A 16,512-nucleotide genomic window follows, 5' to 3' on the forward strand; every position below is an offset into this window, starting at 1 on the left:
TCTATTTGTTTATATTCACACTGTACTCTAACTCCACAGCTGATCTTTTGTTTCACCAATAAATCATGTCTGAACACAGAAATTGCCCATATCACACTGCATTCTTCAGTTTGCTACACAGGCCCTCAGGGATCGTCTTGCACCGCTTGGTAAACAAGCATTGATAGTTTCACAGCTGGTAATATTTAAGATTGTAGGACAAGTCTGTTAAGTAAACTTTGTTGCTTAAATTTCTTTATTTATAATCCATTCAGTAATTAATTCATAATGTACACAGGAACGCATGGTGTGATTGAATAGGAAAATTGAATGTAAAAAAAAAAGTAGTACAGACAAAGTCAGATTATTTGACTCAGGTCTATCATGATAATTTTTTTTAATCAAAAAATAAATATAATAAATAACAGTCAATTATTTTGACAAGTTCTTGAAACTAATGACAACAATACATCTTTAGTCTTATACATTCTTACAATACCATTTAGAGGGAGGTTGTTTGTATGATTCTACTTTACATTACATACATTTCAAACAATGCAAATGTGTGGAATTCCTCATCTGGTTGGGGCTTTCCACTCTGTAGTGAATCATCTTGAAATTACATTGGGGAAGTGAGTTTCGTGAGTATATTTTATCATATTAGAAAAACCCCAAAACGTCACCTGCACCGTTACCTGAAAAAATATATGTATATATATATATATATATATATACAGGTATATATATTTTTTAGCCTTTCATGATTGACTAGCTGTAGGTTAGAGTGTGCTCTACTATTCTGTCACTAGATGTCGATGTTGGGCTGTGTTTTTAACCATACCGTGGTTAAGTAATGGCAATAATTATTAATATTGCACTTTCTCATTCTGTGACAAATTCAGAAATTAAATTGTATTGGTAAAGGAACAGGTTGCCATAACCTCCTTACGGTTATTTAATTCCTACAATCTCAATCCTTCAAATATGGTTGGCTTTTTTTAGTCCATTTTTAAAATCTCCACCCCCCCCCCCCTTTTTTAATTACGGTATTTACTTCTGTACGACATTCCAAATATGACCCAAAAGGGCATGACATTGTTGCTTACTACATATATTATACATACAGTAAGTTACTATATTTCGCTAACTGTTTCTAACAAATATAATTATGTTTTAGTTAATGTCTTTAATTTTATACAGTTTAATAGACACATGATACACATAACGGTGTACCGTGTTGGTTAGTTCTGGGAAAACCCTGAACAAACTGCTGTGTGATTAACTACATCACCCACAGTGCTTTGCTGTACTCCGCAGTGATATGGGGCGTGGAGCTGGAATGACTGTGTGCGTGCGTGCGTTTGCGCTTACGTGTGCGTGAGCGTGTGCGTCTGTGTGTGTGCGTGTGCGCGCCTGTGTGGGCGTGCGCGTGTGTGTATACGTGTGTTCGGTAGGAGGATCTGTCTCTCGGAGACCCACACCGGAGCATCATTGAGTGGAGGACTGAAGGATGTAGATCCGCTGGGCGTGTAAAAAGACGATATGCGCCAAATATCCGTTTGTTTGTTTGTTTGTTTTTCTTTGACACTGTGGGATTTTTTGGGCTTCATGTGTGGACACGGATCGGGTATGGATCGTCGAACCAGCGCGTGAGAGCTGATACCATTTATGCTAATTTAACAGACAGTCAGAGCAATTGAGACATTAGCATGGCATATTATCATTTGCACTGTTAAATACAAGGCTATGCTAATTTATTTTCATTGAAGAAATGATCATGCTGAATGTTTTATGAATGAGAACAAAACCTATGGTGACACAAAGCTAGTAGTCAGGAAGTTTTTTTTTGTGTGTATTTATTGTCATTGTGTAACTGCTGGTAACAAGACGCCAACCATGTCAAAGAATAAGAGCAGTGAGTCAGTTAAGGTGGTTGTTCGATGTCGACCTCTGAACCGAAAAGAGGAGTCCAATGGTCCTTCCGGGGGGATCGTGCAGATGGACCTGCGACTGGGACAGGTGATCCTCAGGAATCCTCGAGCCTCACACAGCGAACCCCAAAAAACGTTTACATTTGATGCTGTTTACGATGCCAATTCCAAACAACGAGATCTGTACGACGAGAGTGTTAGGCCTCTGATAGATTCTGTGCTAGCCGGGTTCAATGGTACCATATTTGCTTATGGACAGACCGGAACAGGGAAGACGTACACCATGCAGGGGATGTGGTTGGACACAGAGAAACGAGGCGTGATACCCAACGCCTTTGACCACATCTTTACGCACATCTCACGCTCGCAGTCTGATAAGCAATACCTGGTACGGGCGTCCTACCTCGAGATCTATCGTGAAGAGATCCGGGATCTTCTGGATCCCAACCACGCCAACGCCCGAGGACTAGAGCTGAGAGAGAGTCCGGAAACTGGAGTCTATGTCCCGGACCTCACTTCTTGTGTCTGCAAGAGTATCAAAGAGATAGAAGAGGTGATGAACGTGGGAAACCAGGCGAGGGCGGTTGCGGCCACCGACATGAACGAATATTCGTCCAGGTCCCACGCTTTATTCCTGATCACCGTCGAGTGTGGCCAGCCTGGTCCAGATGGGAGAAAGCACATCCGGGTCGGGCGCCTCAACCTGGTGGATCTGGCCGGCAGCGAGCGGCAGGCCAAAACAGGCGTCCAGGGTGAACGCCTGAAGGAAGCGGCTAAGATCAACCTTTCCCTGTCCGCACTAGGGAACGTGATATCCGCACTTGCCGACGGGCGCAGCGGTCACGTGCCGTACCGGGACTCGAAGCTGACCCGCCTTTTGCAGGACTCATTGGGCGGTAACGCCAAAACTGTCATGGTGGCTACTTTAGGTCCTGCCCCCCAACACTACGACGAAACCCTCACCACCCTTCGCTACGCCAACCGAGCAAAGAACATCCAGAACCAGCCTCGAGTCAACGAGGACCCCAAAGACGCTCTCCTCCGAGAGTTTCAGAGGGAGATCGCTCGGTTAAGGGCCCAGCTAAGCCACAGGAAGTGGAGGAGCAAGCAGAAGAAGGAGCGGCTGGACGACGAGGGCTCAGATCCAGATGGGGATGAAGACAGCGAGTGTGAGGAGGAGGTGGAGAAGGATGCCGAGGAGTATGTGAAGCAAGAAGAGCAGCGTCTCGAGAGGGAGAAGGAGGCCATCATAGGAGATCGATCACTCCTGGCTGATGAGAAGCAGAGGCTTCTCGGCGAGAAAGAGAGGATGATGGGGGATCTTCGCAAGGAGCAGGAAGCCACTGAGCAACTGACTGCCAAGTACAAGGTGAGGAACTGAATCTTTTGGTTTCGGTTCATTATAGGGCTGCTCCGTTATGAAAAAAAATATTAATCACGCTGATTTTGCTAATAATTGAAATCACCATTATTCAAACGATCATTTGTTTTTTGGGTTCAACGCAAGAAAATGTTCAAATGTAAAAGACAAACACATCACTTTGAAACACTATAATTATGTAAGTTCCTTTTGGACCAAACAAAATTCATAAAATGAGTTAAAAAAATAAAAGGTGTAAATGTATAAATTCAAGTATGATTTCCGTGTGTAAACAAACATTGCGCGTTGGATATAAATGCATATTAATAATCGTTTTTTTACGCATATGCCAATTTTGGAATCGTGGAGTGTAATAATCGTAATACGTAGTAATTGAATTTCGATTAAGAATAGCAAACACGGAGCATCTCAGCTTGCCAGAAATTATCACAAATAGGAGTGGGTTTCACACACAAAAGTGCTTGTTTCCCTCTGGTTACTATTGTGGGTCAGGGTTTAATCCATTGGCATTTGGCCTCATTAACAATTAGTCGATCATGTGGAATTGATTCAATGTGTTTTGAAGATATGGAGGCAAAAACAGACTTCAGGCTAGGCAGCATGTTGGTGGAGTGGTTAGCACATCCTTCCCAAAGTTCAAATCCGCCATCTGTTTTTCTATGGAGTAACATAAAAAGACCAATATGGCAACTATGGAAAATTCAACAAAATCCAAGATGGGTGTCAATGGTTGTTTGTCAATCTGTGCCCTGTGATTGGCTGGGAAGCAATTCAGGGTGTACCCCACCTTCTGCTTGTAATGTTCCCAGAGCTTTTAACTAACTTATAAGCCAAATTAATGTCTAAAATATCAAGAAACCAAAAAAGAAATTACCTGGATGGATGCGAATATCCACAAGCATATCAAGACATCAGTGGTATATACATTATCTGTAATTCTTATGATTTGCATTCATTTTACACCCATTTTGATATGCAATACTGAATCTCTGTATGGATGTTTGCTTGCTGGTCTTTGTCTGCGGTCTGGTGGCAAATATATCCAACTGGGAACTGTGTGGTCATAGAATAGATATTTAAAAGTCAGCCGCCTCCCAACCAGCAATCAAAGCGTGAGTCACAGCGTCATTTATTTTTGCTCATATTCATGCACATGTTTTTGAGTCATTTGCTGTCAATAAATCATTCATGCTGAGAGATTGAGTAGTAGTACCTCTAGTAGACAGATAGTATTAATATTTTTCATGTGTTTAATAGTTATATTATTTGGAATTGAACAATATTAAATTAAACCAAATAAGTAAATGAATATACTGTATTTGCCTCGAAAGTGAAAATCATGAGATCAAATCTCCATCATCCAAGACATCGTGCAATCACATGAGACTTCAGCTCAGTGAGTGACCAAGGTGACGAAACGTTTTATGATTGCGACAGTTTGATTTTATTTTTCTATTTCTTGACCCCCAGTGTCCTGGGATGGATTGTGCTAAATGTGCAAGGTTCCACCAGACACATCACAAGTGACAATTTCAGGACCTGCTTACCTTTATTGGACAAAGGGCTCAACCCACACCCTCAGCAAAAATCATACCCCAAGACCCACAAACAACAAAGTGGAGTCCGAAAATTGTAAAAAAAACCAAAAACATTGTGATAATTGTGTGAGGTTAGAAGACTTTCAATGCCCTATAATGTAGCCAATGAAATATTCACACTCAGAACAAGCGCGTCCTCAACTACATACCTTTCAGTTGTTCTCTAAATAATAGGTATTTTGCAAACTATACAGTAAACAATGCAAAATCAATGTTTTCAGTTTGGTGAAGTTATAAGTGGATGTGGGGAATGTCCTCTGGGATAGTGCACAAAGGGATCTTAATTTTGCCCCCCCCCCCCCACAACTGAGTGCTTCCGTGTACATTTCTGCATCAGGCCTCTCATATTCCTTCCCGTCTTACTGTCCTTCAAAGCGCTGTGTGCATGATACTGCTGAACCGTATCAAATCTTCAGTGATCTCGCTGCACAGCGCAAGCTCTCATGTTTGATGCTGACTGGGTGGCTGCTGAGTGGTGTCAGCCACGGGAATCAGCAAAATTCTCCCTTGCCTTGAGGGGGATGATGATTGAGGTCAAGTATTTCCTGTCCTTGCATTAGTGTCCCTCGAAACATGCATGATAAACGATTGCGTGTTTATCCCAGGATACCAAAAAAAAAAAACCTTTAAGTTTTTGTTAGTCAGGCAGTAGTCTGTGCTTGCTTTCTGTCAACAAATCACATGTATATTATTATTATTATTAATGTTTGTTCAGATTTCCATCACATCTTGTGCAAACTGTCAAACTGTATTTCACCACTTCAGTTTTGTGACTTTTGGGGTGTGGCTTAAACAGACTCCAGTGACACAGTGAGTCGCCCATCCCCCACTATATACGAATTTGTTTGCATCATTGGTTATCCAGATGCAATTGTGACATGCAGTTAGCTAGCTACCTATCTCTACACCCAAAAAATGCATCTTCCCTTTGAATAGCACTTCTCTTCATTAGGGTGGTGGATGAGCTGTTTTTATTATGCAATTTTGCATTAGAAAAATGGCACTGCACGCTATCAAACAAAAACTCATTTTCCCTGTCAACATACATCACTTGCATAGATAGATGAACAAAGTGAAGGTATTTGTTGTGTAAAAAAAACACTTTTATTTTTATTTTTTTGCTTTTATCCACATGGATAAGTAGTAGGATTGTGTACCTGGAATTTTCAGACATTTGCTGAGAAACAATACATGAATGTGTAGTAAAAAGTTATTGTCTCTTTTTGCTTGTTTGACTTTGCAATTCATAATATGATGAATTGTGGATGAAGTTTTTATAATTGTAAAGCCAAGTCGAATAGCCATCTTTCATTTGGTGCAGATTTAAATTTTTATTTGTATTTATTTATTTTTTTAAATATTTGTGACGTCAAGCTCAATGACAGTTTTGACTGTATGCTTCCCCACTTAATTGTAGTTCAATTCCAAATTGCTTCACGTTGCGGTTCCACCGTAGTGTACTGCGTTTACCAACTATTAGTTTGCCAATCGCAGCTTGCAACCTGTATCTCTCAAACCAAAGGCGGTCAGGCAGACTGACACAGATAGAGCACAATGGCCAGGAAGCGGATGAATCTATAAATAACCAATTATAGATAAGATCAAATTGAAATGCAATTAAGTCCCCATCTCTCTGAACAACAACAGCACAACAAATTGAAGAGTAAAGTAGGTCAGGAGCATCGTTGTGAAGCTGTGTTGGGTCATTTGGTGTTTCTGCAGGGTGCTGTCAGATGGCTGTGCATCAACATGCGGCGCCCCAACTGTTTCGGTGCGTACGTAACCAGGGACGACAGCGTACGGTTCTGCAGGTTGGCAGCTCGGCTCATGTAATCACAACTTGACGGGTTCATATCTGGTTCACGACCTCTCATTTCTTGTTAACACCATCTCAGTTCAGCTGCAATCTGTCAAAGCTGTCCGAACAGAGTCTTACAGCAGGCAAAATCAGATATATTCTTTTGTTTTTAAGTCTAAAAACAGCACTGGAGACAATATAGAATATGTTGTTCAAGTGTTTCTATAATCCATTTGTTCTTATTTGGAGTGTGGTGCAATGTCGAGGAAAGAAAGAAACATGTCGTCATGATAACCACAAGAAATTAGCATCAGTTCTGGTAATGATCTGACTTACGGTAGTTTCATCGATGTCTGTTGACACCTTGTTAGTCTCAGAAATTATTTTTGGGCTTTTGTACATCAGCAAAATAATTAGATGATCGGTAATTTCTGCTTTTTTATGCAAAGCTATAATGCTGCTCAGTAAAATAGCTTGAGGGGGTTCATGCATCATCACCAGCATTTTTTTTTTTCCTTTTTCCGTGGCACACTGTCCTTAACAGAGGTATGCCTCAATACACGGCATTCTGATTAATATTGCGTTTGTGGAATATAAGTTAAGCAGCAAAATCCACCCCTTTTTAGCCATCTCAGGGGGCGGCCATTTTGTCACTTCTTTCGACTGAAAATGACATCACAACTGCTCAGGGCTCAGGTAACAACCAATCACGGCCCCGCTTCAGAAAACAGGTCGGCCGTGATTGGTGAGATGATTAAAACCGGGTGGATTTTGCTGCTTAGCTCAAATTCCACAAACGCAATATTAATCAGAATGCTGTGTTTCAACTAGTGAGCCTGCTGGGAACATATTTTTGAGAAAAAACGTGTTGGGTTTATTTCCTCTCAAAATTGATGTAAAGCAGGAAATTAGATCACTCACTCACTCTAGGTAAATTTTGTTGAATAACTGTTTGGAAGTCTGGAAAGTAGCAGTAACATTTTTTGGCTCTAGTCAAACTCGGTAGGAGTTCAGAACAATATGGGGACTAGGGAGCAAGGGAAACAGCGCGAGACCAGCAAAGAGTGGCCGAGACCAGCCAAACAAAACTGCAGTATTCCCATCTGCATGCAAAAGAGCTTTCTTCACACTGCGTGACTGACTAATGATCAGTCCCGGTCTCTTCAACTTGGATAGATTTCATTTCCTTGTGTCACAGAACCAGATCTATCTGATAGAAATGTGGATGTATGGTAGCTCTCAGTTATGAGAACACGAAGCCTCCCCTTGAATAGCCTCAGGATTATTCTTAGAGTCACTTTTCTAGGTCAAACCTGTATCATCGTCCTTTGTCCTAGTCATTCTTAGGTTCTTGTTCCTTTGTTATGATGGCTGCGGGACATCAGATATATTTGTTGACATCATCAGACTTGCAGTTGCTATGTATGAGTTTATTTGTCTTCAACATGTTGGCCAATCTCACTCTCAAGTGTTTTTGGCTCATCTGTCATTTTAATCTAGAACATATCAAGGAACTCTTGATGCAACTTCTCGAAGAAGAAGCAGCATTGGTGTATTTCAGGACGTAAAGATAGTTGAGACTTTCAGACTTTGGAATAGGAGGAGCAGTATTTGGCCTGCGGCAACATTGTTGAGCAGCCAATAGGTAGAACACATTTTGAGGGTCTAGTTTGGCAGACATCCTTTCTATTGTGACTCACTCCAGCTCACGTCATGTCATGTGAGGTTTAGCCCATCACGAAACAACAATGCCTATTGCCATGTGGGAAATATTTTCAGCATCAGAAACACACACACACACCCTTTCTCTGTAATGGACCTCAGATCAGGTCCATATGTACACAGTCTGTACATTCTTTTCGGTGTACAGTGACTGTTTCCTGCTTTGCTTTTTTCCACCTTCCTGTTTCGTCAGTGAAAGAAAAGGCCCATGAGAGCGTGCTTGTGTGTGCGTGTAAGCTGATGAACTAAAACATCCCGTCCCTGCTCTCTGTCTTTCAGCAGTGAGGACCTCACTGAAATATTGATGTAGTGCGTGTCTGCATGTGTACAACGATAATGGAAAATCAGTGAATAAATGTTCTCCATTGGTTGAACTAGCTAATTTGTTTGTTGTTGTTTTTAAGGTTTTTGCAAATGTAGTTTTAAAAAAATAATAATAATTCCATACTGGGAAAAAAAGCAGTAAAACAAAATCTGGGTGAAGTGAAACCTTGGGAATTATTTGCAGATTGCTCAATACTCAGCTATATGTTATTGTTGTACATACTTTGTATTTTATTGTTCATATGTAATAATAATAACAAATAATAACGTGAGCTAACTTCACTGCTTCACAATAACATGTATTTCACAATAAGATTTTTGCACCACTGTGTCGTTCAGGTAGCATAATGACATCAGCTGAAGTCGATGGGCAGTGAGTGGATGTTGATGAGATTTTAGTCCTGATGTGTCTCCTTAAAGAGGAAGTCAATCCAAAGATATTTTTCAAGAATATGTTCTATGCAGGCCCACTAGTTGGAACAAGGCAACATGATTAATTTGAAACATGAGTTAAGCAGCAAAATCCACCCGTTTTTAGCCATCTCACGGGGCGGCCATTTTGTCACTTCTGTTGACTGAAAATGACATCACAGACCCTCAGGGCTCATATAACGACCAATCACGGCTTACCTGTTTTCTGAAGCTGAGCTATGATTGGTTATCTGAGCCCTGAGGGTCTGTGATGTCATTTTCAGTCAACAGAAGTGACAAAATGGCCGCCCCCCCGGGATGGCTAAAAACGGCTGGATTTTGTCGCTTAAACTCGTATTCCACAAACACAATATTAATCAGAATGCTGTGTTTCAACTCATGGGCCTGCTTAGAACATATTCTTAAAAAAATATGTTTGGGCTGACTTCTACTTTAAGCGCACCTCTACTGACGTAGCAGAGATTTCTTGACCTTTGTGATTTTCTCCTGTGTCTTGTCGTTACCTTTCAACTTCAAACCCTCCTCTTTGTCTCCGTCTCCTTTCGGTCTTTCTGTTGCACACGCAAGACCTGTTGTCGTCATGTTGTATTTATAGCTCAGTCGCTCCCTGCAGGCCTTGGCTTCACCAAGACTGGCCGTCTAATTCAAAGGAGCCAGCAGCTCATTATGAAACCCTTCCCACTCTTCTTCACTTTCCCATTAGGAAGTTGATCAGTCCAAGGATTAAAAAAAAAAAAAAGAATGCAAGAATGCACCCTTAGCACTGCAGCACACTTGTAGTGTTTCAAATGGAGTAATAAGAGACTTAATATGGAAGTCATTGATCTTGGTCAGGCACGCAGCAGATATTTCACGTTGCATTTAATAACTTTGTTCCACTACTACGGTTAAACCCAAATCTAACCATACTCCAGCCAAATGTTGAGGTAGGTTATTTATTGAATGGGTGTCTTCAATCTGGAATAACAAGAAAAGGTTGCGTTAAGAGATTTTTCTTTTATCATTCACACATTTCATTAGGTTTTTTTTTTTTGTACTTTTTAACAGAAAGAAGGCCCAAAATTGCTCAGACACTGTTAATAAAGACAAATCCGTGTTCATGCAAATCTCAAAGTATAGAGCAGTGATTCTCAAAGTGTACTACCACATACCCCGAGTGGTTCGTGAAAGAATCGCTGAATAAAGTCCAACTAAAACTTTGAAGTATGAAATACAATAAACATATTAGAATGGAGCTTGAAGCTATGCATACAACTTGTTTGAACTTTTTTTAAAAAATCCAGTACAGTAAATTCTTTTACCTTTCATGTACAGTGCATTTTTATACAGTTTAGTTTATATTCAACTTTTAAGTACAACAAATGTGCATTTAACTGTTTGTATTTAAATAAATATTTAACAATTTATTTTTATTTTTTTTGCAATACATTTTAATTTTACTACTTCATTAAGTTGTTAAATTTTTGCTTTTTTAAGCCAAGTGTCAATGTTTCAATAATGCATAATGAGGGCTTGGAATAAGAAATACATTTTTAGGATTAAAACATCTCAGATTTTTGACAAACACTTGGGCCTATTAGGATACTGTATTTTGCCCTTAGAATTTGAGAAAGCGCAGCTATAATTTTCATACTTGTGCCAGTGCAACCAATAAATGTTTTAACAATTACTATTCTTGATTATTTTTTGGTGCTGGTGAAAATTAGTGGGATGAATATTTAAAAGTGTGTGCCCCTAAATCTTCTAATTACACCCCTAAAATTTCAGGTTAGGGGCTACTGTGCTCCTAGCAAAAAAAAACAAAAAAATAGTCTAGAGCCTTGTTCTAAATATTTTATGAGGTGGTACTGCTCCAGTTATCCCTCTCTAAATTACTAGCATCCTTTAGAATGCAGAAAAACACCACATCGCTCAAACTTGTCCAAAACCAAAAATTGAGTTGGGGATATTAATTAACAATCCACCCCCAACCTCCACATTAAAAAAAAGAAATCTCAAACACAACCTGTTCATGTTTTGCCACTTTTTTGTGCAAATTCCAGTTAAAATATAAGACGAAATATTGCTTCAGCTTGAAATGTGGCCAGGGTGTGAATAATTTGTGCTTATACTTTATATTATTGACTGTACCTATTACAGAAAAATCCCTCTGCACTTATTCCAAATGCTGACTGACCTAAAGGCTGCATGTACAGTACTCTCCTCTATCACAATAAGCAGCCTATCAGAAGAAAGGAACATGCATGAGAGAGAAACCCCCCAACATGAATCAGCCTATTAATGGAGCACAATGAATATGATTGAACGCAAAGGACAGCAAAACTTGCGCTCACACGCACGTCTTTTTATAACTTTGACTCGATACAACGGTCCAGCACCATTTTATCACATTCCAGAGTGCCTCTTTACAAAGTTCGCAACCGTTCGCAAAAGTCTGATACCCCCAAACTGCCCACTTAAGTTGGCTGGTCCCCCGCCCCCCCGTGCACGTGTCCCCCGTGTTGGTTTTAAAATATTGTTTGTCCTGACAGAGATGGAAACAAACACACACACATACACACACACACAGAAGACAAAGGCAGTCCTCTAAACAAAGAGGCTTTCTGTAAAAGCCTTGTCGCTTTCTCTCTGAAGGACTCCCACTGTACCCGTTGCACAAGTGTTTGTGTGTTTTCTGTTCTCTCATGTAATTAAGTGGAGAGCAGCACAGTGTGCTATGTGCAAGTTCACCGAATGTATAGGCTGCTTACAATTTAAACACGCACGTGATTGTTTCCCTGAGTCAAGAATGTGGCCTCCCCATCTTTTCTCGACTGTGCTAACCCACCTAGGCCCCGCCTCCTAAATATCATATCTAAGTAACAGACGCTACAATATGTACAGGTTTTTCTATCATTTTTTGGTGTGGGCACATATTTAAATGTTTAAAAAAAAAGGTTTTAATGAGTTTATAACGTTCGGGAGGGTTAAACTGTCAAAGCACCTTTTTTTTTTTTTATATGGTCTCTCTATATTGCATATTTTCACCTACAGTATAGTGGGGTTCTTTGTATAGCGTGTCATTTAAAAGGGAAGTCAACCCAAACATATTTTTTTTTCAAGTATATGTATTATGCAAGCCCACTAGTTGAAACAAGGCATTTTGATAAATATTGCGTTAAGAATTTCCTGACAATTATACTAGATAATATATCTAATTAAATTATAATTTAAAACAGCATGAGTCTGACTCAGAATAGAGTATCAGCAAACATTTAAGCTACACTCGGAACATGATGTATTTGTATGTGGACTGGACTGTATGTTGAGCGGTAGAGAGATGAGAAATAATTTGCTTCATTATTAGTAACTGATGTTACAGTCCACATATCAGCCATGAAGCAAGATTAATGAGGTTTTTATTGATGCGCCCAGTCGATGGTTAATTCATCACGTTGGAGCACGGCTCAGCTTGTTGTAGCTTAGTGTCATCATGGGGCTGTTCGAGCTGCCCACTTCCATCTGCCTCGTCAGCGCTGCACTGGGTTCCATCAGCCCAACAAATATAATGTGAGTGTGGTGTATGTTTGTGTAACTATTTCTATACGTGCCCTTCAATAGTCATCTTTTCACAATAGGTCCCACTTTCAATGCCATCCATTTTCAAAAACGAGAAGTTCTTGAGCGCTCACAGAATATTGTTTGGTGACTTTGTAAACACAGAAACTACCACATGAAAGATTAGACTTTCTTCTTTCATCACACACAAAAAAGTTTCTACCTCATTCCATTTTTTAATAATCAGCCGTAAAATATGGGTTGGTTTTACCCAACGCACCAATTTTGGACTTAAAAAAAATGTAGAAAATGAGATTTTTGTGAAAAGATATATTCTGCACACAACAGTGACTTTGAAGCTAATAATTTTGCTTAAGGACGCCTCAAACATCTGAACAGTCCTTTTCATCTGTAAAATAACAATGAAAATTAATTTACAATGAATCACCTGTGTAACAATTTTACATTTGATAAACTTGGCTACCTTTTTGCATGCAATTTAGTAGCAGATGTAGTAGTAATAGTAATAGTAGTATTTAGTAGTGTGTGTGCATATATGTGTGCCATGCATGTGTGTGGATGTACAGACATTTCGCCATCACTACGACTTCTACATTTAAGTAATCTGACACTCTTTGTAGTCGATTTAATGTGACGAACACTTCGATCAATCACAAGCTGCTCGTAACAGTTGCATTTCCAAGGGTCCGCCATGTTTTAGGAGCTTACACATTGTTGTCAAATCAATGAATTTAATTAATGATCAAACCACAGTTGGCTAAGACTTTTCTCTCTCCGTTTCCATAAAAACACATCGATGAAAGCACTTGACATCGACAGCACCCCTCGTTAGGATCCCGTTGACGGCATTTCACGTCAAACAACCTTGAGATGTCATCTCATTTTCTGCATTTGATGAGCTTGGTGTTACGTATTGACCGCAGGCTCTTGTTTCTCTATTCCAGGCAATGGAGAGCAAGCTGCTGGTCGGAGGAAAGAACATCATCGATCACACCAATGAGCAGCAGAAGATGCTGGAGGTGAAAAGGCAGGAAATTGCGGAGCAGGTATGCATCTTTGCAGAATTTACTGGACGGCTGCAGATTGTCATTGTTGTTTTGCCACAAATGGTTCCAGTCACGCAACGAGAGGGAGATGCAGCAACAGATGATGGTCCAGGACGATGAGACGCTGGAGCTGAGGGAGACTTTTACTTCCCTGCAGCAAGAGGTTGAGGCCAAAACCAAGAAACTCAAGAAGGTAGACATTCCAAACACCCGAAACACGCCCAGTGACATATGCTGCACAGAAACGAATTGATTTTCAGACATTTGTAATGGTAGTGTCATCCCAAGATGAAATCTGGAGTAAGAGCACGAATGCAGCTTTCCATTTCCCCTGTCGCCCACTACCTCCAGTGCCGTTGCTAGGGGTGACCAAGTTACACCTAGTTGGAGACTGGTCCTTGAGCCATTTTGTTTCTGATTCTCTCCTCATAGTTGTACGCCAAGCTCCAGTGCATCAAAGCGGAGATCCAGGATGTTAATGATGAGCATGTGAGGAGCCGTCAGGAGCTGGAGCAAACACAGAACGAGCTCACTAGAGAGCTCAAGTTCAAGTAAGGAAATAGCTCGCTTTGATCGGAGAAATTCCATGTGAAATATGAAATTTCAATGATATGCATTTCTGACATAAATACACGAGTGTTTTACAACGTGTTAAATCCAGAATACTAACATGAACATGGGCACATTCGTTCTGTCATTTTCTTGTGTAGGTATTTAATCATCGAGAACTTCATCCCTCCGGAGGAGAAGAATAAGATCATGAGCAGAATGACTTTTGACCCAGAAGAGGATCAGTGGAAGTTCCAGCCTCTGGTTCCTGCTGAGAGGTCAGTGTTTTAAACGGATTGATTGACACCGCATGAATATGTTGCTCATTGATTTCTGATTTCTGCCTCCACTTCTTCTGCTTTACAGCAAACCCCCACAGATGAAGAAAAGGCCAACATCTGCAGTAGGATATAAAAGACCAATCAGCCAGTATGCCAGGGTTGCCATAACGATGGGGGCTAATAACAGATTCAGGGTAAGGGCGATGTGTTTCAGACCACATACGGTAAGTACAAAAACGTGTGCAAATGAAACCATTGCACAATCCATTAGTACTTCGATCCCACCTGAGATTTCGCATCAAGTGATTGAAATAAACATTATTTTATCATTTTAGTGTGCAGTTAACTTTATATGGCAGTGTGTGTGTTTTAAGGCTGAGAATATCATGTTTCTGGAGCTGGACATGAACCCTGCAAACACCGCCTCATTGGGTCGCTTAAAGGATGCAGAGCTGAACCAAAGCTCCTCTGTGGACAACTCTCCGACCAACGACAGAGGCGTTCACAAATCTCGATCCTGGTAAGTCAAATAGTAAAATAAAATATTAAATATTAAATGTGCTTACTTGAAATGGCGATTTCTACATTTTTTTTTAATTAAATAAATATATGTATTTTATATTGAGTTTTGTGCATTACACATGACATAATTCCAAGATGTTGTGTAAAAAAATTAATAAATAGTAATAATCTGTAGTCAAGTTATAACCGTACAAAAAAAGTCTGGCAAGATCTGAGGTACTGGTTGTCATTATTAATTATTATCATCATCATTATTATTCATCAATCATCATCATTTTTTCCTCCACATGATGCTCTGCACCCATTCTTGCTCTTTTTACTCATCTACTCCTTTTTTTTTTTTTACCTTTTGATATCGTCTATGTGCATATTTGTCCTTGTGGGTGGTGGTGGGGGGGCGATGCGGGCGTAGTGGGCGGTTTTATTTTTTAACAATGTGAAGCATGTTGAATTGCATTTGCTTGATTGATTGATTGATTGATTGATTGATTGATTGATTGATTGATTGATTGATTGATTGATCGATCAGTGTCAAGCGAAAGGCCCAGGGTCCAGACCTGGCCCACCACATCATTTTATGTGGCCCGCGAAAGCAAATGATGTGCATCGACTTCATGTTTCTTGCTAAAATATCAAAATTGCAAATTGTCTTCACTTATAAAAACATTGCGATATTGCAAGCACCAATCCCCTTTTTAAACGGAATAATATTTTTACAACAAACTGTTTTTACTTTCAAAACTCAGCAATTTGTAAGAATCATCAATGTATCATACATTTATTTGCGATGACAGTCATAATGGATCTCAAAAGGAAACCATAACTCGTGGCCAGCGACAAAAATGTGTTTGACACCCCTCCTTTAAGACGTCAATTCACAGATATTGCTCGGAAGGTAAAGTGGCCAACCTTGAACTGGCAACCTCTGCCATCAGTGTGTGAACGAGTAATATGCACTTAAGTTCATGTACTGCATTAGCCCTTGATGGAAATATCAATTTTTACTCCTCAACCCATATCTGGCGGGTGTCAATGGTTTAACGTAATGCATCTAAATGGAATTATTCAGGATTAGCCACCCCCACTACTCTCTCAGCAGCCTGTAATCTCATTGTTCATGTATAATCCTGTTAACCTGTGATTCAGTTTTTCAGTCATTTATCTGGCATATGCTGGTTTTAAATAATAATTCCTTTTTTTTCGCAGGTGTCAAAGCCAAAAGTCTCTCACTTCTTCCTCTTCTAATGTTTCCCTTTCGGCTTGTAACACTGTCATGCCTACATCGGCGCAGTGAAACGCGGAAGCTTTAGCAACGTGTGTTTTTATTGTTATTTATTGTGCTGCAAAATTTGGTGCTCGGACTTACAACCACACCTCTTGAGCAACAAAAA

At 40.0% G+C, this 16,512-nt stretch overlaps 2 protein-coding genes across 7 annotated transcripts in view; one reads left to right on the top strand and one right to left on the bottom strand.

Annotated features, from left to right (window-relative positions):
* LOC147127896 (uncharacterized) overlaps positions 1–16,512 on the bottom strand; it is a 286,111-nt gene that overhangs the window by 150,911 nt on the left and 118,688 nt on the right. The gene's annotated exons all lie outside the window — the stretch shown is intronic.
* Positions 1,388–16,512, top strand: part of kif3ca (kinesin family member 3Ca) — a 15,361-nt gene continuing 236 nt past the window's right edge. The window contains exons 1-8 of one of the 2 annotated variants that reach the window (XM_086019333.1): positions 1,388–3,279; positions 13,668–13,769; positions 13,840–13,962; positions 14,202–14,320; positions 14,480–14,596; positions 14,685–14,823; positions 14,974–15,119; positions 16,328–16,512. The exon at positions 16,328–16,512 is cut by the window's right edge and continues 236 nt beyond it. In XM_086019333.1, the coding sequence (XP_085875459.1) occupies positions 1,771–3,279; positions 13,668–13,769; positions 13,840–13,962; positions 14,202–14,320; positions 14,480–14,596; positions 14,685–14,823; positions 14,974–15,119; positions 16,328–16,415 (2,343 nt within the window). In that variant the 5' untranslated portion in view covers positions 1,388–1,770 and the 3' untranslated portion in view covers positions 16,416–16,512. The remainder of the gene's footprint in view (positions 3,280–13,667; positions 13,770–13,839; positions 13,963–14,201; positions 14,321–14,479; positions 14,597–14,684; positions 14,824–14,973; positions 15,120–16,327) is intronic. The other variant, XM_086019334.1, reaches the window with a different exon arrangement.

This window comes from Filicampus tigris, chromosome 20 (genome assembly GCF_054856515.1).
Source record: "Filicampus tigris isolate MCC_2025a chromosome 20, RoL_Ftig_1.0, whole genome shotgun sequence".
Lineage (NCBI taxonomy): Eukaryota > Metazoa > Chordata > Actinopteri > Syngnathiformes > Syngnathidae > Filicampus > Filicampus tigris.